General features: G+C 51.3%; 2 protein-coding genes across 3 annotated transcripts in view; both read right to left on the bottom strand.

Moving 5' to 3' along the window:
- Positions 1 to 318: 318 nt before the first annotated feature.
- LOC121346708 (disintegrin and metalloproteinase domain-containing protein 32-like) lies at positions 319 to 10,152 on the bottom strand. The gene is made up of 20 exons (XM_041424739.1): positions 10,114 to 10,152; positions 8,995 to 9,033; positions 8,665 to 8,726; positions 8,468 to 8,546; positions 8,272 to 8,348; positions 7,974 to 8,157; positions 7,744 to 7,809; positions 7,416 to 7,487; positions 6,617 to 6,783; positions 5,903 to 5,984; positions 5,607 to 5,743; positions 4,862 to 5,048; positions 4,525 to 4,614; positions 4,025 to 4,223; positions 3,284 to 3,392; positions 2,830 to 3,013; positions 2,432 to 2,512; positions 2,233 to 2,350; positions 1,302 to 1,427; positions 319 to 794 (listed from the first exon to the last, which is right to left on the bottom strand). The coding sequence occupies exons 1-20, from the start codon at positions 10,150 to 10,152 to the stop codon at positions 319 to 321; spliced, it is 2,574 nt and encodes an 857-aa protein (XP_041280673.1).
- ADAM9 (ADAM metallopeptidase domain 9) overlaps positions 9,306 to 21,847 on the bottom strand; it is a 24,606-nt gene continuing 12,064 nt past the window's right edge. Inside the window, exons 7-23 of one of the 2 annotated variants that reach the window (XR_005954112.1) lie at positions 21,503 to 21,568; positions 21,007 to 21,078; positions 20,131 to 20,300; positions 19,117 to 19,198; positions 18,244 to 18,377; positions 17,880 to 18,051; positions 17,672 to 17,764; positions 17,261 to 17,456; positions 16,646 to 16,751; positions 16,051 to 16,234; positions 15,336 to 15,416; positions 14,756 to 14,861; positions 13,626 to 13,764; positions 13,040 to 13,142; positions 12,350 to 12,477; positions 10,109 to 11,362; positions 9,306 to 10,078 (exon numbers count right to left, since the gene is read on the bottom strand). Coding sequence is in view for 1 of the 2 variants with exons in the window: in XM_041424870.1 (XP_041280804.1) it covers positions 11,248 to 11,362; positions 12,350 to 12,477; positions 13,040 to 13,142; positions 13,626 to 13,764; positions 14,756 to 14,861; positions 15,336 to 15,416; positions 16,051 to 16,234; positions 16,646 to 16,751; positions 17,261 to 17,456; positions 17,672 to 17,764; positions 17,880 to 18,051; positions 18,244 to 18,377; positions 19,117 to 19,198; positions 20,131 to 20,300; positions 21,007 to 21,078; positions 21,503 to 21,568 (1,947 nt within the window). In the remaining variant the exon portion in view is untranslated. Of the gene's footprint in view, positions 11,363 to 12,349; positions 12,478 to 13,039; positions 13,143 to 13,625; positions 13,765 to 14,755; positions 14,862 to 15,335; positions 15,417 to 16,050; positions 16,235 to 16,645; positions 16,752 to 17,260; positions 17,457 to 17,671; positions 17,765 to 17,879; positions 18,052 to 18,243; positions 18,378 to 19,116; positions 19,199 to 20,130; positions 20,301 to 21,006; positions 21,079 to 21,502; positions 21,569 to 21,847 lie in introns of both variants that reach the window. The other variant, XM_041424870.1, reaches the window with a different exon arrangement.

The raw sequence follows: 21,847 nt of genomic DNA, 5'->3' as shown, positions 1-21,847 counted from the left end.
CCTCCCTGGTCCCCAGCTCTCAGGAGGGGGCCATGAGCCACACACATCCACAGTCACACAGGGGAGGTCCACTTCAGAGGCAATCACAGCACCTGGGGCAGCCCTGCCAAACAGCCCCCAGCATCAGGCAGCTTCACAGCCCTCACAGATGGGCAAATCCCAACCACCACCATGTGCCCACAGAGAACAGGGGACAATCTCAGCAGCTGTGGCCCCTAGGCCCCGAGAGCAGGGTTAACTCTGGCAAAAAACATAAACTATGTAAGCACAAAACCACGGGGCACTGGCCATGACAACAGCTTTGCCCAACACATTTAATTAGTGCCCGTGGTGCTGCCCCAGCGCTGGCTCTGGTGTTGGGTCCGTGTCTGTCTTCATCTCCAGCTCCGGCTCTAGCTCTACGTCTGTCTGCAGCTCCGGGGCCAGCTCTGGATCTGGCTTCTGATTGAGCTCCAGGTCTGGCTCCAGACTGAGCTCTGGGTCTGGCTTCTGATTTGGCTCCAGGTCTGGCTCCAGATTGAGCTCTAGATCTGGCTCAAAATTTAGCTCTGGGTCTGGCTCCAGACTGAGCTCTAGATCTGGCTCAAGATTTAGCTCTGGGTCTGGCTCCCAAGGTAGCTCCAGTTCTGGCTGCTGACTGAGCTCTGGATCTGGCTCCAGATTTAGCTCCAGGACTGGCTCCCGACTGAGCTCTGGATCTGGCTCCAGGTTTGACTCCAGATCTGGCTCCCGACTGAGCTCTGGATCTGGCTCCAGGTTTGACTCCAGGTCTGGCTCCTGACTGAGCTCTGGATCTGGCTCCAGATTTGGCTCCAGGTCTGGCTCCTGATTTAGTTTTCAGGTCTGGCTCCCGATGTAGCTCCAGGTCTGGCTCCCAGTTTAGCTCCAGGTCTCTCTCCAGCTCCCTGTCCGTGTCCCTCCTGGTGCTGTGGGGGACCTACAGTGGGGCCTTGGCCCTGACATGGCTCAGGGGATGCCTCAGCCTGAGGGCACCTCTGCCCAAGGGTCACCTCAGCCCTGGGCAGTGTCCTCATGTCCCCAGTGTCCTCATGTCCCCACGGGAATCACGTTGTCCCCTTCCCTCCCCTCTCCAGGATCCCCGAGCCTGAGGGCACCTCTGCCCAAGGGTCACCTCAGCCCTGGGCAGTGTCCTCATGTCCCCAGTGTCCTCATGTCCCCACGGGAATCATGTCCCCTTCCCTCTCCTCTCCAGGATCCCCTCAGCCCTCTCACACCCCCTGCCTCCCCCAGGCAGCAGTGGGGCCCCACTCACCCCTCGGTGCCCGGCGCCTGCTCCTCACAGCGCTGGCCTGGCACCTGCTGCCGCCACAGGCCGAGCCCCAGGGCCGCCGTCAGGAGCAGCAGGACCAGGCTGGAGCCCAGCACCAGCCAGGCCATCTCAGCATCCTCCAGTGCCCGCTGCAGGCCTGGCGGGAGACAGCCCAGATGGGCACAGGCCCTGCCAGCCCAGCCAGGGACAGCCACTGCCAGCCCTGCCAGGCACAGCCACTGCCAGCCCAGATGGGCACAGGCCCTGCCAGCCCTGCCAGGCACAGCCACTGCCAGCCCAGCCAGGGACAGCCACTGCCAGCCCAGCCAGGCACAGCCACTGCCAGCCCTGCCTGTCCAGCCCAACTGGGCACTGCCACTGCCGGCCCAACTGGGCACAGGCACTGCCACAGCCCTGCACAGGCACTGCCAGCCCTGCCAGGCACAGGCACTGCCAGCCCAGATGGGCACAGCCACTGCCAGTCCAACTGGGCACAGCCACTGCCAGCCCTGCCTGTCCAGCCCAATTTGGCACTGCCACTGCCGGCCTTGCTGGGCACAGGCACTGCCAACCTTGCCTGTCCAGCCCAACCTGGCACAGGCACTGCCAGCCCTGCTGGGCACAGCCACTGCCAGCCCAGATGGGCACAGGCACTGCCAGCCCAGCCTGGCACAGGCACTGCCAGCCCTGCCTGTCCAGCCCAGCCTGGCACAGGCACTGCCAACCCAGCCTGGCACAGGCACTGCCAGCCCTGCTGGGCACTGCCACAGCCAGTCCAACTGGTCACAGCCACTGCCAACCCTGCTTTTCCAGCCCAGCCTGGCACAGCCACTGCCAGCCCAGCCTGGCACAGGCACTGCCAGCCCTGCCTGTCCAGCCCAGCCTGGCACAGGCACTGCCAGCCCTGCCGGGCACAGGCCCTGCCATCCCTGCCCACGCCATCCCACGGCTGCCCCACTCACCTCCCTCTGTCAGCTGCAGGCCGCTGTCCCTGCTGCCCCCACGGCGTGACCCCCTCCTCCGGCAGTCGGGGGGCTGCCAGCCCGGATTGCAGTGGCAGTTGCCCTTGTTGTTGCACACCTGCAAGGCCAGGGAGGGGTCCAGGTGTGCAGGGCACTGGTACAGCCTGCCCCTCCCCAGCCCAGTGCCCGTGGGACTCACGCCATGGCCGTGGCAGTTTTCTTTGCTGTCGCAGTTCTGTCCCAGCACCGACAGTGGGTGGCATGTGTTGTTTATACACACCTGGGAAAAACCATGGCAGCTCCAGCCCAGCACTGCCTCACCCATACAGCGCTCAGCACATCAGGCTATGGCCCAAAGGGAAATGAAAACACACTATTTAAAAGGGAAAAAAACCAAAAAAGACAAGCCACAGTTCTGCCCTGAGGCCAGGTCATTTTAGTGCTCACTCCCACCAAACCTTTAATGCAATGTCTGCAAGTTTTTACAGTGTTTTTAAATATCAAGCACATTGCTGCAAGGAACAAGTGTTTCTATGATCTTGTTAATATTGACTGTTTCTATTTGCCATTCCAGACGATTACAGAATATTTCCTTACCCTTCCAGAGCCACACTTTGTCCCTGGAGGAACCAGAAGGGGATCCAGCCATGTGGATACGTTCAGGTAGTTCACAGTCACACACAGGTGATGCCGCACTTGGGCGTACATCACGGCAGCGGCGGGGGTTGAGAAGGGCTTGTGCGATGGGTACGTGCAGATTAACTTCCCACACCTGAGATCCCTGCAAAGCCAATTTGCACGGGATGTGTATCAAACAGACACAGACACACAGATACTGCCTGATGGAACATTAAGCGGCACAGTCTGCTGAGCAAACATCAGCAGGACTGGGAGGTCTGACAGGAGAGACACCCTATCAAGGAGAACACACAGAGAGGTATTTCTTCCTTCACAAATCTCACCGTAAACTGCAGTCTTGACACTTCTCTTGGCTGTCCAATCCCAATTAAAGATGGATTTCAGCAGAGCCAGTGCCCCCTGCCCAGCGTACCTCCAAACACAGCGCCGGTAGTGGCGTCCGTCCTTGAAGCCGCAGTGCCCGAACCTGTCCCGCTGGCTGTTAATCTCCTCGTAGCACACCAGGGGAGCGTTCTTTGAATCTGCAAGTGTACCAATAATATTTGTTACCGTTAAAAGGAACACAAAGGAACATATTCTGGTACCTAACAACTTCATTTTTCATTATTTAATTAGAGAGAACATACGTATCCCTGCCCAAACCCCCAGCAGTCCTGAACCTCAGAAATGGGGAAGTTCTCTGATTGAGTTTGCCCACAGAAAATAATTTCCTTTTTGTTCTTTCCATTGTTATCTGTGAAGCACTGGGGGTCTCTCTTAACCAGAGCCAAACCAGAGCTTGAAATGCTTTTCTAGAGCTCTAAGGTGTCCCACTGTCACCCGAGCATGGTGCATTGAAGAGTACAGCTTCAAAACAGAGGTGACACCCTCATAGTCGGGTGCCCCACTGTCACCCGAGCATGGTGCATTGAAGAGTACAGCTTCAAAACAGAGGTGACACCCTCATAGTCGGGTGCCCCACTGTCACCCGAGCATGGTGCATTGAAGAGTACAGCTTCAAAACAGAGGTGACACCCTCATAGTCGGGTGTCCCACTGTCACCCGAGTGAAGAGTACAGGTTCACTGAAGAGTACAGCTTCAAGCTGTGTGGCCGTGCTGCTGTGGCCGCCCCTGGCCCTGAGCGGTGCCAGTGCCACCAGCACAGCCTGTTACCTCTCCCGTAGAGCCGCTTGCACTGCAGGTCTGGGGACTGGCAGCGTCCCCCGTAGCAGTAGCCGGTGCCACGGCCGCACTCCTGCCCGTTCTGCACGTACACGTCGGGCGGGCAGGAGGCGGAGGAGCCGCTGCAGAACTCGGGCAGGTCACACTGGGCATCGGCGGCCGGGCGGCACGGCGAGTTCCTCCGCTTGAACTGGGGAGCAGGAGCAGCTCTGCAGCCTCCCTGCCTGCCAGCCTGAGCCCACACAGCCCCCTCTGACCATGGCCTCAGGGTGCCTCCCCCTTGAGGCGCTCAGGTGTGACACGTGTGTGACACTGCCTGGGACAGTCTCTGGGTAATGTCCCCTCCAGGGGTTTCCAAGAGCTGAGCTGGGAACCCCAGGAACCTTTCCCATTGCACAGTAGGAAGTTTGGCTCTGTCCCTCAGCATGGGAACATACCATTTGTCCAAAAATAAATAATGATTTTGTCGTAATTATAAAAACGTGCCTTACCTGACAATTTCTACAACATAATCCAGTGGCACATCTTGCTCTTGGCTTCAGCCTACACGTTTTAGTGCAACACTTGTCCTTCAGGCATTCCTGTGGACACATGGCAAACCAAAATATTTTATCCTGTCGTACCCCCGAGCTTCTCCTCCTCCTCTCCCCATATCACTCAGGCGACATCCAGCAGAACAAACGGACAAAGCCGCCACCGGACCGGTGCCACACAGAAACAATCTCCAACCCAAGCCAGCCCTCGCTGGGCCGCTCCCCGCTGCTCTGGGGCTCCCAAGGGCTGGTTATTCCACACGTGCTCGGGGCACAAAGGCAGCGTCTGGCCCACCTGCTCTGTGCCACAGTCGCACTGCTCGCCCGGCTCCACCACGGCGTTGCCGCAGACGGCCGCGCTCTGGCGGGACAGGCGGATCAGCCGGGGGCTGCCGAACAGGCACGAGCCTCTGCCCTGCTTCAGGAAGGTCTCAAAGTCCCTGATGCTGCAGTTGCTGAAGGATTTCGCCCCGCTGAAATGTCTAAAATAAAGCAATTATGGGTTTATATGTTATACATTCACTGCCCCTCTCTCTCTCCAAAGCTCTGCGTGTGCCCAGACCTGGCACAGGGTACAATGGCCCCCAGGGTCTATTAATTCACCTGATCTACAGCTCGTTATGAACAGAGATTGAAAAACATTCTGAAGTACCTTCATTTTAGAGAGCAAAGGTCTCTTTTGTCGAATTAAGTGCTAAATTGCTATTTAATTAATTCTTTTTTTCTGAGAGGAATTAAAACAGGTATTTCTTCACTGAAATAGTGGTCAGGCATTGGAATTGCTGCCCAGGGAGGTGCTGGAGTCCCCATCCCTGAAGGTGTTCAAGAAATGACTGACACAGCACGCAGTGCTCTGGTCCAGTTGACAAGGTGGTGATTGGCCAAAGGTTGGACTCCATGGTGCTGGAGGCCTTTTCCTGCCCCAGTGATTCCATTTTTGCAGTGGAATGACAGTGGTGGAGGACACCTCTGACAAGGGGACACGGTGCAGCCATCCCTGTCCCCTACCTCACGTGCCCCAGCCCCTCGGGCAAACTCACAGCGCCTCAGGGCTCATGGTGCAGACACGCCCGGGGCAGCTGCAGCCTCGGGGGCTGTCGGGGCTCATGCCCAGGCTGTGGGCCAGCACCTGCGCCAGGAGGACGGAGAAGGACTCCAGAGTCACGTTCCTGTTGTACTGGAGGGAGGAGAGAGGGGAGCAGCCAGAGCTGAGCGTTCCTTGCAGAGAATCCCTGCTCCGGACACAGATCCTCCAAGGCGCACCATCCGCCCCTGTCCCCGCTGCCCACGCTCACAGCCATGGTGAGGGACAGGCAGAGGACAGGTGGGACCATACCAGGGCCACCGTGGCAGCAGCATCTCTCTGACATGCCCCTCCTGGAGCCGCTGCGCCCACCAGGGCTCCGTGGTCCCTGTACCTGGAACAGAGGTGGGGTCACTGCTGGTCCCAGGGACCCCCTCTCGCTGTGGTCAGCGGGGGATGCTGGCTCTGTACAGCCCAAGTCCCCTTGGTGCCCCTGACTGTTGTCCCCGGGGACAACAGTCCCTGTGATAAAACTGGAAAAATGTGAACTACTGCATTTTGGGAATTACTACTTAACTACGGTGACATGTAATCATTCAGAAAGTTTGTGTAAGGGAGCTAATTACTGTAGATCAAAAAATTATATTAGTTTTATCTGTATACTCTCAGTTCTTCCAAGGGGCTACTAAGGACCATAATAGAGGCAGTATTGTGTATCACACCAGCTAAAATTTAGGTGTCTAACAAATTTAGGTGTCTAAAAAATGGGGCAGGGTCTGCGTGCTGGGAAGCTGGCAGGGACTGGCGGCTGCCACCATTCCCAACTCCTCAGCCTGGGTGGGTGGCAAGGGATGGATGCACCACTGCAGCTGCTGCTAGGAGGAATGTCTTGGAAGAAATACTTTAAGAATGTTAAGGATTTAGGAAATATGGGTTTTTTTGAAAGCATTTGTCAAAGTTTCCACTTACATTGGTTTGACTGATTGCTACCAGGTGACCTTTAACAGTAATGAACTTGTATCTTACCCTAAGAGAGAAGCAATGTTGTGGGCCTGTGGCTCCAGAGACAACTGTTTCCACTGTGAAAATCGCTGTAGAAGGTCATCTGTGTCCCCTGCTGTTGATATTTTGTCCCCCTCTGCCCACAGCTCCAGGGAGGACAGCACAATGGTGACATTAAGGGGATCAAACATCTGAAAGTGTAAGAGAGGAAACATTGCACTCACACCTTCCCTCCATGCAGAGTCACCACTCTGCACACAGTAAACACATGGGAAAAGTAAATTGCTGCTGTCAGTGCCTCAATGACATCTGTAGCCAAAAAAAACTCCTAAAGAATAAAGAGATACAGCAAGAGGCCTGAGCCAAAGTCTAATAACTTCATAAGTGTTAGGGGTTTTGGGAATAACTTCTCATTACACAAGTGAACCATAAGAGCACCAGTGGAATAAAGAACATTGGGAAGGACTGGAAGCTGGTTACAAGCACCTGAGAGTAAGCAGGTAAATTAGATCAGTGGGATCAGGGATCTGCTGCACAGAGAGGGAAGCAACCCAGGAGTCCTCAGAAGGCAGGGTTTGGCTTCCCTGAGGCAAACTGCCTGTTTTTCTGTGCATCTGCACAAGACATGGCCAACACACAGGAAAGATGTTCTTTTGTCACAGGCTGACATGTCCAGAGGAAAAACCTTCTCAGGAAACATGGACTTTTTAACATAGCATCCTCCTAAACCTAAAAGCAGCTAGAAAAGAGGTGGCCACTGCTAACATCAACATCCCCCTCGTCCTCCATCTCACTGCAGTACAAACGAGACTTAAGGACTCACATTGTTGATTAAATTGAAGGCTTGGATTATGTTCTGTGTCGCAGCATTCGGGTCTGATCCCATATAGTTGTACTGAAAAACAACCCAAGAGGACACAAGGGCAGACAAGGTGCTTACCAGGGTGAAGCATGTCAGTGTTGGAACACTGAAATGATTCCCAACACCGAGCCATGGAGACATGAGCTACAAACTCACGTTCCTTATTTCCTACAAAATCCACAGCACACAAAATGGAAAACAAATCCACGTAAAAGCTGGGAAATGTTACCATTTCCATGCTCAGAGAAGTCAGGCAAAGACAAGGAAAAAGTGGCTGGCATGGACTTACCAAAGCCTTGTCCAAAACCACGTACACCGTGAGGTATTTGGGAGATTGTGCAGCAGCCGAGAGGGGCTAAAAGAGAAAAATGGCCTTCAAAGTACAGACTCTGCATTCTCTGGTCGCCTCACTGCTGCTGTAGGTCCTCAAAGCTTGTGTCCAGGTGTCTGGCCAAAGCTTCCAGCAGAACCAGGCCCCTCCTCACAGGCCAGGGCGCTGTGAGAACAGGCACCGCTCACCTCATCCTCCCCGGGGGCATTGTCCAGCATCCCCCAGGCTGGCAGCCCTGCCTCGGGGGGGCTGTGGGCACGGAGGGCCTGTGCCATCTGCTCCTCACTCACTCGGTACAGCACGTGCTGGAAGGCAGGGGAGTAGCCCAGGGGCTGGATGCCGTAGCTCACGTTCTCAAACTGCAGCAAACCCCTGCCAGGGGCACCAGCACTGCCCACTTGCTCCTGGGCACTGGCACAGCTGCCCCAGCACCAGCTGTTTGCTACTGCCAGGGAGGGCAGCACAGGGACAGGGCTGGGGCTTTACCTGAGCCCCGAGCAGGTGTTGAGGGTCACTGCTGAGCTGGGGAAGCCATCAATGTACCCCCAGTAGTGGCAGCCTCCCTGTGAAGTGGCAGAGCACAAGGAGCACAGCTGGGCAGGCCATCTCCTTACCCACCACCCAGACAGCTGCAGCAGCTGCCCTGGGCAGAGACAGACAGCCCAAAGCAAGGCCAAGTTACCTCAGCATGGGCAGAATCAGAGTGCCAAGATCCCTGCTCACCGGACACGTAAGTCTGGAAATCGTCAGATAAAAAGGCACTACAAGAGAAAGGCACAAAGTGAGGTCCTTACAACAGCATCCATCACCCAGAGCTTCTCGAGCTTCTTGCAGGTCCTGCAGCCACCAGGGAGCAGGGCAGCCACAGGGCCAACTCACTGCTGCTGCAGGTGGATGGTGTACAGCCTGCCCTCGATCCTCAGGATGTAGGACACTGCCTCCTTGTGCATACAGAAAAGCAGAGAAGGGGAGAATTGGGAACAGGGAGTTGGGAATAGCACGATCCAAGGCCTGCTGTGAACAGCAAAGGGGGAGCACAGCGTGGGTGCAGCCAGCACGGTGCTGACAGCTCTGCTGTGGTGCCACTGTTACAGCTGCCACCACATCTGTACTCCCCCAGCCCTCTTCTGCAGCTGAGCCTCACTTTCCCCTCCCTTCTCCCAGCCTCCCCAGAGCCCCCCAGCACCGTGCCTGCTTCAGCCCCTCCACTCCTTTTGTGCTGGCCCCCAGCTGCTGTGGGATTGTGATCTGGGACCAAACCCGCCCACCCACAGGGGACAGAGACCCCCATGGCTGAGCCCAGTCCTGGCGGGCGGGGGGCTCGGGGGGGCCCTGCCCAGCCTCATGCAGCAGCTGCAGGAGCAGCAGGAGCAGCAGCGGTGGCATTGCACAGAGTGGCCCCATGGCTGGCCGGTAACAGCCCCACCAGTAACGGCCCCAGAGCCCACCAGTAACTGCCCGCGGGTAACAGCCCCACCAGCAACAGCCCCCCCCAAAGCAGAGACCGAGGCAGAGGGTGGTTTTTTTGTACAAAACTGGCATCTTTATTGCTTGTTGGGTCTGTACAAAGGGGTTGGGAACAGCCCTTGGGCCAGAGAGCAGCGCGGGGCCGGCTGCAGAGGTGGACACGGCTCCCGACCTGCCCGGGACAGGTATTCATACATTTTACAAAACAAAGTCAGTAGTCATCTTCAGTATTCACCACCAAAAACTGGAGCCATTCCCTGTCCATGGGATCGCTCCTCAAAGCCCACGTCCCTGTTCCAACGTGCACGCCGGGAGTACAAAATCTCTTTGTCTAGTGAAGGCACCGTGTTCAGCATAGTTTAGTTCACACACACAGTTAAGTTACATCTCTCTGGATGACTTCATTCCCTGGATCCCCTCCTCTTTCCCCACCCTCTGACCAGGGCTGGAGATGGGCTGCATCCAGCTGCAGAGCTCATTGTGACAGACAGACAGACAGACAGCCCACTCAGGTAGAGCGGGACACAGCAACACAATTAGGAAGTAATTGATTATCTTGGAAGAAAAAGGAGACCCCCCACCAGTACAGTTGGTGAAATTCTAGGTGACATTTTACAGATTTTAATAGTGTTATAAATCTTAATCTAAGTTTATGGGAAACCACAGGAGTTCAAGTATTTTATTACTGCACACACTATATATATATTTATGTATGTATATACAGAGAAAAAGATTATTTTTGGCAATATTAGGGGGATTTTACAGATTGAGCTGTGCTTGTGGCGAGCACAGAGTGAAACAGCCCAGCACGCTCTTCAGCACTTATCTCACTTTTAGCAAGTTTGTGCAATAGAACCTCACTTTTAGCAAGTTGTGCAATCGATTTCTATTTGTGATCATGATATCCAGCTTCTACCCACGGCACCACGGGATCAGGATCTACAGCTCCCTCTCCTAGCACAGTGGATGCTGAGCACCTCTGCTCAGGAGGAGCTCCAAAATCCAGCCTAGCCCATGGTGCAGGAGCAGAGGGCAGCCTAGTCTGACACACAGCAGCCCAGAAGCATCCTGACTGACACTACAAGGGCTTGGTTGTTAAAAGATGGGGTGCATCAGTCACCAGGTTCCCATTTAAAGCACTCAGAGAAGCTCTGGTGGTCCAAGCAGAGACACTTCCCAGTGTTCTCCAGGGACTGCTGCTGTCTTTAGACCTGAATTAAAACCTAACAGCCCCCCATTTTTTAAAACCAGAATATGGCCGTGTCTTCTCGTACCTTTATCTTCACTGCCCATCCACGTATTAGTGGGAATTAGTACAGGAGTCTCGTTTAGCCACTCTCTAATTAAAAAGCATTAAACTCAGTGCTCCTATAGCACAGCTTAGTGTCAGTCAGCATGGAGTTAAGAATTTAAGTGCATTATTATGCATCTATAAACATATATACATGCATAAACATATTTTAAACACATCTCTCTTCCTGAAAAAGTCCTCTGAGACCTCATTCCATTTATGCCATTAAGGTGTACATGGGAAACACTTTCCAGTCCATGCAGAGTAACTGTAAATTAACTGACCAGATCTCCTTGCTTTGCAAACGGGTTACTCCAATTCCTCACTGCACAGTCAGAGAGACAACAACAAATCGGACAAATTTCCTTACCAGGGCTCGTGGTAGAAATGGGGAAACCCAAACCCACGTGCTGGATTTCAGGACAATTTCCCTGCAGGCTGCTGCACTCCTGCTGCCAGCCTGGCTGCAGAGGCAAAGCTTGGACAGAGCGAGGGACAGGCTGGGTGTTTCAGTCCCTGGAGCTTTGGTCGAGGTATTTATTGAGTGTAAAGTTCCACATTCCCGGTTGGGATCTCTCCTTTGCCCTGTCCCAGGCTGCAGAGGGAGGCTGCCGGCACTGCCACGGGATGCCAGAAGGGGAACTGCAATTTCAGCCGCCGCAGCCAACAGGTCAGCTCGCACGAAGGCCCCGGGGAGCCAAAAGCTATTTGGGAGGCAAAGGTGCCGGTCGGGAAGGGAAGTACTGTCCCTGAGGTAAACATTTCTGCTGTGCTGGCGGCGGTCCCTGAGGTACAACCTTCTGCTGCGGGGGTGGGGGCCTGTGGGGGACACAGGAGGAGCAGTCAGTGCCACAGCCCTCACACCCCACCGTGCCCAGCCACCACTGCCCCACCCAGCTCCACACCGAGACTGACTGCCACCCTGTTCTTCTGATGTTTACAGTCTTGTAATGAAGTTTCTCAGGCGCTTTTATGTAAATAATTATTGGTTTACATTCTTCTCTGGAGGAGGAGAAATTTGATGGACTGTTGGTTTGTCCAGTGTCACTGGAGAGGTGGCACTGTCATCCTCCAATCCACTGTCACTTTTGTAAGTCTATAAATAGCGGAGTCAGAAAATAAACTTCCCTTCTTTTTCTTCTTCTTACCTTGGAGTCCAGTGTCCACATTGTTTTATTTCATGTCCTATTGCAACAACTGATTCTAAACATGCCACACCCAGACTGTGCTTTCAATGGCCTGAAATCCTCTGGGTATCCCCATCTGTTACAACTCACCTTTTCTCCCAAAATTCTCTGAAGACCACCCCCCCCAACATGAGTTACATTAAGATGCTCCCACTCAGCCACTGGCACTTCCTGGGTCTGTGCGTGGCACAGCACAGCACTGCATCTCACAAGCACAATTCAAAAGTAAGATGAAAAATACGGGAAAACTTTCTGCTCCAAGTTAAGAGAAATGGTTTTGCACTTGGCCATAGCATTCACAAATCAGCACAACGACAGATTTGTGAGCAATTTGCTTTTAAACTGACTATTTTAACAGGCTTTTCATCCACCTGCTGGGCTAATCTGCCCGCACAGCAGCGCTCTGAGCCTCGTCCATCACCACACAGCCGTGACAGCGCAGGATGAACGCGCCGCCTTCCAGGGTGAAGTGAAGGAGAAACTTCTGCCAGTGAAAAGTCAGCCCCACTCACACACAACACGTGATGGAACACCCCCAGGGGGCTCCTGGGAGTGACAGCCAGGACAAGAAATGCCATCAGTGCCCCTGGCAGTGGGCACTTGCAGTAAGTGCACTGACCTGCTGGGCACCCTGGGTGCCTGCTGCACCGGGTACTGCGGTGGGGAGTAGTAGGGCTGGTGGAAAGCCTGCTGAGGGTGCTGGTTAACTGGGTAAGCTGGGACAGGAAAGGTGTTGGGATGCATGTCCTACAAAGAAAACACAAAGAGAATGTTCAACAATTGCACATGGGGAATCAAAGTATTTGCAGCACTAAGGAAGTGATGTTCAAGAATGGTTGCAAAGCAGCCTGGCAATGTCAGAGGTGCTCTTTCCTCTGAGAAACTCAGTAGGAAGAAGCAACAGCAGTCTGGAAACTGCTGGGTTTTGAAAAACACAGAAAGGCTGATCACAACAGCACTTGGTTTGCTCTGGGAGTGTGCTCTGGCTGGCTGTGGCTTTCAGAGGACAACTGCTCTGACAAGGAGAGGGGCTCTCACGTGGGCTGGGCCTCTGGCATGAGGAAAAGGGAGCAGCAAAGCAGGTAAACCAAGCACAGCCTGGGACAGCACTTAAACTGGGAAACTGAGGAGCCCCCCACACAACCCTTAGAAAACAAATATTCTCTCTGCTTTTTATCAAGGAGAAACATAATTTTCAGAAATGAGGAAGTAACTTGAAAGCTTTTATTAGGGCAAAAGTTATAGCAACTGCCTTCATCTCTTGAGTTGAGAGTAACAAATAGAGTAAGGGAAGGCAGCTGATTCCTACCATGGGCACAGCTCTTGGAGGATAAGGCATGCCACGGGAGAAGCCTCTCTGCTGGTAGTCCCTGGGTTCAGTGTCTGGCCGAGGAGGAGGTGACTGAAGTGACCTGAAATCCGATGGACAAGGACTGTGTGAGCACATAACCCAGACACCATCACTGTGCAGGTTGTGAACCCAGGCACTGTGAACCTGAGCTGGATTTATGCTATTCTAGCATGTATCAAGTGTGAGAAAGATAATACTTACCACAAATCTAACAGATTTACACAACTCTTTGTCTGTTCAAGACTCTGGCAGCTTCCCTTTACCCCACTATAAAAAGATGGGTCCCAAAAATATAAACCCCTATCACCAATGCACAAGAACAAACATAACAGTAAAGAGAAAACTCTCTGCTCTCTTGATTTGGGATGGATTTATCTTTTCTGTCATTGCCAGAGGCAAGCTGCATGTGCCACTGGATGCAGGGGCCTCCCCCTGACATCCTGGGGCTGGGATGTGCCTCCCCACTTTGGCATTGGCTGGTGTCAACAAACATCCGTGGGCTATTCCAGGGCAGAGGAGAAGGCAGAAAGGAGGAGGCACTCACGAGTGGCAGCGGGACATCAGCCTCCTGCAGCTCCTCTTCAGCCTGTCCCTCTTGGCAAAGGCCAGAGCAGCAGCCACGAGCAGGGGGAGCACCAGGAAGAAGAACACGAGCAGCCCGTTGCGCAGAGAGGTGTCTTTGTCTGAGGGCACAGAACCATGGAGAAGAAATAAGCCTTGCGTGGTGTCACCACCACCTGATTCACAACAGAAGAGAATATGAGGTAGGAATGGTTCTGTTTTTCATTTTTTATAGAAAAAACCCAAAATAATCCAATAAGATAGATGCCCAAATAGATGCTTTCTGTTTATCTTTTAGAGCTGGTACCCTGGGCTGCAGTAGCACATGAAATTAGGAGATCAATCCTCATTTTTCATGACTGTAATGTTTCATTACTGAAGGTTTTATGAGAGAGGAAAACAGAGCTTCTGCCTTTTTGGTGTGATGTTAAATCTACCTCTTCTCCAGCCACTGTTTGCTGTAGACAAAGAACTTGGGTTCTTAATCTTGACATTTTTATATGCAGCAATTTCTCCCCTGCAGGCTGTACTAAAACAGCCTTTCCCTTTTTCTGTCTGATGATTTGAGGCATCTGCCCAAGCTCCAGTGTGCTTCTACAGCCTGTTATTGCATCAGAGTCCCTAGCTTTCCCAAACCCACACCAACTTATGAAAAAACAGTCTTCAAGATCAGTCTTGTAGCCCACAGAAGTTACACCAATCCCATCTTTATATACTCCACATGCACACAGCATCAGTCTTCTCCAGATTAGAGCTTGGCTCTGGCTTCCTGCTTCACCTTCAAACCCTCAGTGAGCAAAGCAAACTTCCCAGCTCTGTCAGTTTGCTTTCTCTTGTGCAGGAATCATGATTCCCTTCACTGGTGCTTCCCTTCCCAGCCCAGACACAGAGAAGTCCAAGAGGATCTTTGTTCTGAGGTGTCAGAAATCACCTGAACTAAACCACTCCAGATCCTTACAGATCCCAGCATCCCAAACCAGAAGTGCAACACCCCAAGCAGAAAACCTCTGCCAGAATTCTTTGCCAGTGAAACCCAGTGCAGAACCATGCACCAAAGTTCACCAACACATGTGCTGCCCTGGAGCACCCAGCCCTGCCCTCAGAGCCACTTGCCATTGTATGGAGGGCCACTGTCCACGCTGCCCCCGTAGCCTTTGGAGTCACAGAAAGGGGGGGCCCAGCCTGCTTCACAGTGGCAGTTCCTGTTGTTGTTGCACACCTGTATTCCAAAACACAAATACTCAGTAAAACTTCATTTCTGTGCATTTAAATCTGCTTGCAGCAGCCATGACCTGTTCTGTCCCTCGCACTGCTCAGCCTTGAGAATTTTACCCAGTAACTCCTTAGGCAATTCCAAACAGCCCTTGGCCAGGCATCCCAAGATTTCACATGACTGAGCACACACAGCACTGTTCAGGAAGAGCTTCCAAGGATTAGCTATCCCAACAGCTCACACACCATGGCTTTTGCTTGGTATTTTTTTTCCTTTGTGAGATGCAGAGTCAAATTTCATTAGCAATACTGGAATTGGGAATTCTTGCCTGGCAGAGAGTTTTGTCAAAAGATTTTTTTGACACTGCTACAGCTTCTCTTGCCTAGAGGCATTTTATAGAGAGTTCTACAGTTCGACAAAACAGAAAAATAAAGTTACTAATCACAATTTTAAAATTTGCTGCCTTTCTTCCCTGCTTACCCCATGCCCGTGGCACTGCTTCTCCACGTCACAGTCGTAGTTCAGGACAGAGGCACTCACACACTGGAAGTGCCTGCAGATCTGGGGAACAGAGATGCACACAGATGAGGGATGATGGCATTTCAGTGCCCCCTTGCCTGCCCAGATCCCTGCTCCTAGCCCACAGCCACGCTGTGCTTGCTGCCACAAAGCCTCGCACACTCTCACTGATAATTCCAAACTCTGCACAAACTCTGCTCCACAAAAGGCCTCTCAGCATGGGGCTGAGCTGGCACTGGAGCCTTTTGTCTCCAGTCTGAATGTAAAGGAACAGCAATTAAATTGTGCCCAGTAAGGACATGTGGAATGCACATTCCTCTGCTAGGGCTAAGCTTCTGCACTCTTTAGTTTAGTTGGATTTTAATTGCAAGTTGTCTTCGAGGCACTGGTGTGGGCTTGGCTCTTCCTGCTCATTGACAGAGCAAAGTTTCTGGCTCTCAACAAACTCAATTTCTTTCGCTTCACCAACAAATGAAAGGCTCATTAAAGGTTTGATGCACGTGCAGTGCAGTACTGGGCAGTGGGGGGAATCAGTGGACTAATTTAATTTCACATTAACTACAGGCATCCAAAAATAATGGTCATAACTATTCATGAAACAGTGCAGCTGAAAAATTTATTCCCATGAATACCCCAAATTATTACATTAGGATATAATTTTAAAAAATTTTATTACCTTTCCATTACCACACTTGGTGCCTTCATTCACCATTCCTGGGTCTGGGACATCAGAACCCAGCTGGAAATCCACCCCCCAGCATGTGGTGCCTCTGATGGGAGTTTGGATAATAGCAGGCTTGATTCCAAACACAGGCATGGCTTTCACATTTTCACACTGCAGCTTCCCACACATGGCATTCCTACAACAGCAACACAGGAACACTGTAGTGACACTTGAATTTATTCTGAGAACCAGACTGCCATGTGTTTGATACGATCTTTCTACTTGAAGATGCTACTTGAAAACAAAATTGAGGCAACTTGACAAATAAAACTGAACTGGGCTTCATTCCAGTGCTGCAAGAGTAGTTTATCCCTTCTTTCTGTAAGCTGTTGGAATCTCTACATTAAGGAAAACATGATGATTTCCTTCTCATCTTCCCATATGTGAACACTTAGGGAAAGCACAATCCTTGACAGGAGGTGTGGAACAGTCTCCTCACCACAGCCCTGCATCCCTGCCCTACAACACCCCAAACTGACACCACAGCACCCAAATGCAGATTCCCAGCCATGTATTTCAGAACTTCAACACACTGGGCTCAACTCACCAGCTGGAACATTTCTTGTAGTCATGGCCATGGAAACCACAGTTGCCAAATCTGTCCCCCTTGGAATTCACTTCAGCAAAGCAAATGTCGGGAGCTGCTTTGGCTTCTGCAAACAACAGCCCATCCCCAGAGAGAGGAGCCACGTTACCCAGGCACAGAAACATCTCACACAGGATCTCCTGCACCCAGAGCAACTACCCTGCTACACCAGGTATTTGCCATGCAGCAGCAAGCTTAGGAACTTGGTCAAAATGCTAGAGAGGTCACAATGTCAGAATTACAAGGTTCCAAGTCTAAAAATGGAGAAAAACAGTTACTTAACCTGAGTCAGTTCTAGCATTTGATATTTCTTTACAGATCTACAGAGCAGAAACCCCACTGTACCAGAAATTATAAGTGTAATAAAATTATGACTTGGATCCCCAGCACAGAACTAAGTGTAACACAGGAAGAATGCACAACCATAATGTTAAACCATTACTACCTTTGCTCCAAAAACTCTGCCAAAGCCAGCTGGTCTCTTTAGTGACAAGCAAATAAATATATTTTAAATAAACTTAGCATATTCTTTAGTTACATCTCTTAGAAAGACTGTAACAGTGTGCCCTTCCTTACTGGAGCCAAAGATGTCCTGGCACTGAGCATCATAGTACTGGCACACGCCGTTGTAGCAGTAGGCCTCCTGGTTGTGGCAGGGGTGCCCGTTCTGCACCGTGAAGTCAGGCTGGCAGAACTGGGAGGTGCCATTGCAGTACTCCGGGAGGTCACACTCGTTGGTACTGGCACGACACTCTGTGCCTCCAGGAAGGAGCTGAGCAGAGAGGGGAGGGAAAACTGCATCAGAAAACAGGAATCTCAGAGCAGAGACTGGTGCTGCACCTGACCCACGATACGCCCCAAACCAGGGACTGATCTGAATTCGTGTGTCCTCGTGGGGCTGTGGGCACACAGGAAAACTCCCTCTCACAGATGACCTGACTAAGCCAACACTCTCCTTTTCTCAACTTCCTAACCAGAGTCTCCTACCTGGCAGTTTTTGCAGCAGTCACCATAAGCACATTCAGCACCGGATCGGAGCCTGCAAGTTCCTGGCTCGCAGCACGGATCGCTTTCACATTCCTGAGGACACAAGGGTTGTGAATGACACAAAATCTCCCCCTCTGTCACAAACAGTCCCCTCTGAGCGGGGGGCACAAGACTGCCCTGGCACTGCTGGGAAAACACAGCTACAAACCTTTGGTGAGCCACAGTCACACTCCTCCCCAGCATCCACCAGCTTGTTCCCGCAGTAGGGGACGCTGTAGGTTTCATCGGGCTTTGGCACGTTGAGCAGGCAGCTCCCACCTTTGTTGAGTGTCAGCTTCTCAAAGTCTTCTGCACTGCAGCTGCTGAAGTTCCTGGATCCCCTGCAATAGAGAAAATAAGCTGAGCTTTACACTAAGCCAAGCCAGCATCCCCTGGGAACACTTGCTTTCCCCATTACAAGAACAACAGGACTCTGTGCAAGGGGAATTTGAAGGTGATAGTAACCCAGAAAAACAAAGCACATGGATGGGGCATTTTGAGCCTTCTTTGCCTTCCCTTGGGCAGCTACTTACGATGCTCCAGAGCTCATAATGCAGCTGCTTGCCCCACAGTGACAGACTCGTTCGTCGTCATGGTTCATCCCCAGGTTGTGGCCGAGCTCGTGAGCCATGATGGAGGCAAACATCTGGATACTGATCCTTCCAAACTGCACAGGAGTGACACAGGAGGCAGTCAGCACAGAGCTTACACTGACAAAGCCAATGCTTACTTCTGTGCCAAGGAGACCCTTTTGCCATTCTGTCTCTACATTATCAGGATTCTCAGACCAACAGAGCTGCATTTCCAACCAAGTGCATGGAATTTGCTTAGCAGCAAGAGCCCTCAGAGAAACTCCTCTGGGACACTACCCAACAACCTCCACTTTCCAGAGCAGCTGCAACATTAACACAAAAACTAGAACTCTTCACACCAGCCCAATTCTCCTGAAATGTGCAAATTCCAGCACTTCTGTCACTGGTCCAAAGCCAGATTTCTGGGATTGTGAGTTATCTGAGACCAGCAGCTTGGTTCATTAAGGCTCTGCAGCTCCATATAAAATATGCAGTGAACCAGCACTGCTCAGGGAGGTCACAGCTGCAGGTCAGACACCACAGGAACACCCATAGCTCCCACTTTTGAGGCAGAGATGCTTAAAACGACACAGAAATCCTCTCTGAGAAATCCTTTTGCATGAGTACAGCACACTGAGCAGAGGAGAAGCTGAGCAGAAGACTACAGAGAAGTTGTGATCCAGATACCTTGGAAGTGTCAAATTGTTGGGGACAACATAAGAGCCCCACTAAGTCACTTCAGCTTTGTTATGAAAGACACTGTGCTACCAGGAAGACTTTCAGAGTGCAAACTCTGACTTCAATCACATTGAGAGATCACTGAAGAAATCTCACCACGTTAATGCCTCCTGCATGGCTCTTGGAGCACACTGTTCCCACATAGGCCATTCCAGCTGTGCCACCAAAACCCTTCTTCCTGCAGTCACAAAGAGAAAGAAAAGGCCATCATCTGTCTGTACAGACACACAGAGTCCAGACCAGCACACCACTCCTGCCTGTGGGGCACAAATCCTGCTGCTCCAGCATTCCCAGGCTCACACAGGAGCACTGCTACTGACTGCAAGCACAAATGGCACCAGTTAAGCTTTTGTTGTCTGCTCAAGATTCCTTTACTCAGTTAATTTAAAACAAGTGTTTACAGAGAAAGTCAGCCTCTTCCACATCATCCCTCTGCACATAAGGAGCACAGGCACTACAGCTGTGAGATGACTCTGGTGTTTTTGGGGTCTCCCAGATCCTGGCTGCCGTGGGTGCCCAAGACAGAGAAGACAAATAAGCACGACCTGTCCAGGCCCCTCAGGCAGGCTCCAGAGCCACAGGCAGTCTTAGCAAGCTCAGCTCTTAGTGATTATCAACTCATTAGTGATTTCAGCTCTTTAGCTTGCTAAGTGCCTTTTGGCTGGGAGAGAGAGGAGAAGGCTGTATGAGGTTCCACAGAGATTCCTTTTTGGGGTCTTCTGCAAAGATCTCAAGGACAGCTCTTCTGTCAAACTGGGCAAAAGTAGGGGTTTCTAAAGGGTACAGGAGTTCTGCAAACTATCCAGTGGTGAGGGTCGAGGTGAATGTGACCTATAATGTTACACAGAGATAAAAAAGGGTCCAGGGGTGGAAGAGAAGGGCTTCTTAGGCCCAGTCATCATGCCTAGGCATTTTCCATCTAACTAAAACATTCCTAGGCTTTTTTGGGAGATGTCTATCCTGGCTGAGAGAGTGACTTTGGGAGACATTTCCATCATGGCTGAACACCGTGGAGGCATTGCAGGCCCTGTGCCTGCTCCACAGCTGGGCTGAGCAGGCAGCAGGGACAGAAAGCCCTTCCAGGGAGCAGAGGGAAGGAGCTGCACTCACAGCACGAACTGGGCGCTGTCGTGCCTCCGCCGCAGAACGAGGTTCTTCTCTCGCCACTGCACGAAATTGGCCAGCACGTCCCCAGCCCCCCCGTCCGTGCTGATGATGTTCTCGTGCTTCCAGATCTCCAGACCGACCAGCACGATGCGGATGTTCAACATCACGTACATCTGGGGAGAAAAAGGAGGAGAAATACTCATTGGTATCACAGAGAATCACAGAATTTCTAGGTTGGAAGGGACCTTTAAGATCATCGAGTCCAACCCATGTTCTAACACCTCAACTAGGTCATGGCACTAAGTGCCACATCCAGTCTTTTTTTGAACACATCCAGGGATGGTGACTCCACCACATATCTTCAGACAAAAACAAGTGGCCTGGTGTTATGGACCCTTATTGCAAGCATCCATCTTTTCTGTGTGGGTTTGGATTTTTTTTTTTCACAGTTAGTACACAACTGGAACCACCAGAATGCATTTTCCCTGTGATTTAGACCTTTATTAGCTACAGGATCAATGCTTAAATGTCACACTGACTACATTGTAAGACAATACCAAACAGAAATAAAAAGAAGTCTCAGTTCTGACAAATATCATGTGAAATAGTGGAGTTACAGACATGCTTTTTCTCTAACCTTTACACAGACATAAGAATTGCAATAACTGCAACAATCTGTCCTGCCACTCACTGGATACAGCACAGGTTGGAAGAGATTCCTAAACTAATTTTCAAGGTGGATAAGTGCAGATGAGGTGGAAAAGAATTTAGAGGTGGAAAAGCTTCCATGGGGATGCATTCCCCAAAGTGGTACCAGAACAGACCCCAAGGTGGACATTTCCAAAAGGCAGCAGGGCTCACAGCATCCCTCTTACTCACACTGTCAAGGAAGTTTGCCAGCTGCACCATATGTTCTCTTACTTCTGTTTCACTCTTCCCAAAATCTTCAAACTGCAAGACAAAGAAACTTAGTTTCAGAAGAGAAGAGATAGAGACAACAGTTAGGAAAAGGAACAGAACATTTTTGCTTGGCTCCAAATCTCCAAGAAGATACAAACCAATTCAGCAACATCTTCACTGGTGCTGCTCAGCAGCTCAGTATTCCAAAGACAACAGCAAAGGCAGTTTTTACCACATGCTTTCCTTACATTAGGAGATTCCTTGCTAACAGAACCTCTGCCTGTCTGATGGCTGATTCCTTTTCTGAGGAGGATTGCATTGCACACATTTATCCACTTCCAGGGTGGTATATTTGCACAACTTGGATAAATTGTCAAGTGTTTTTCAACAATCTATTTGGGAGTAATGAAACCCGAGGGCTTTCCAGGCCCTCTTCTGAGGGGAAAGAAAAAGGAAAGCCACATAGAACTCCCACCTTTTCTTTATCCACAACTATGAACAGCTCCACGTATCTTGTCTGGTGCAGGACCGCCCTCTTTCTCTGGGGAAAAAAAAAAAAGTGTTTTAGACAACTTCAGATTTATTAATTCAAGTGTAAACAAAAGAAAAAACCCTCATGACATTGTCATATTTCACTTGATACCACCAGTGGTTTGAGACACACCCAAAGCACACGGTGCCAAACCCAAGCAGTGTAATCCAATGCAATGAGAGTCTCTGTGTTTTGAACTAAAACTCAGCTGCACAAAGACTCTCCTTGTTTCAAAAGCAAAGGATCTCTGCACAGCTTGCTTTGGAAAGTCACCACACACTTTGATAA

The sequence above is a fragment of the Onychostruthus taczanowskii genome, unplaced genomic scaffold (assembly GCF_017590055.1).
Source record: "Onychostruthus taczanowskii isolate IOZ18803 unplaced genomic scaffold, ASM1759005v1 scaffold84, whole genome shotgun sequence".
Lineage (NCBI taxonomy): Eukaryota > Metazoa > Chordata > Aves > Passeriformes > Passeridae > Onychostruthus > Onychostruthus taczanowskii.
This window is presented reverse-complemented; position numbering and strand designations above follow the sequence as displayed.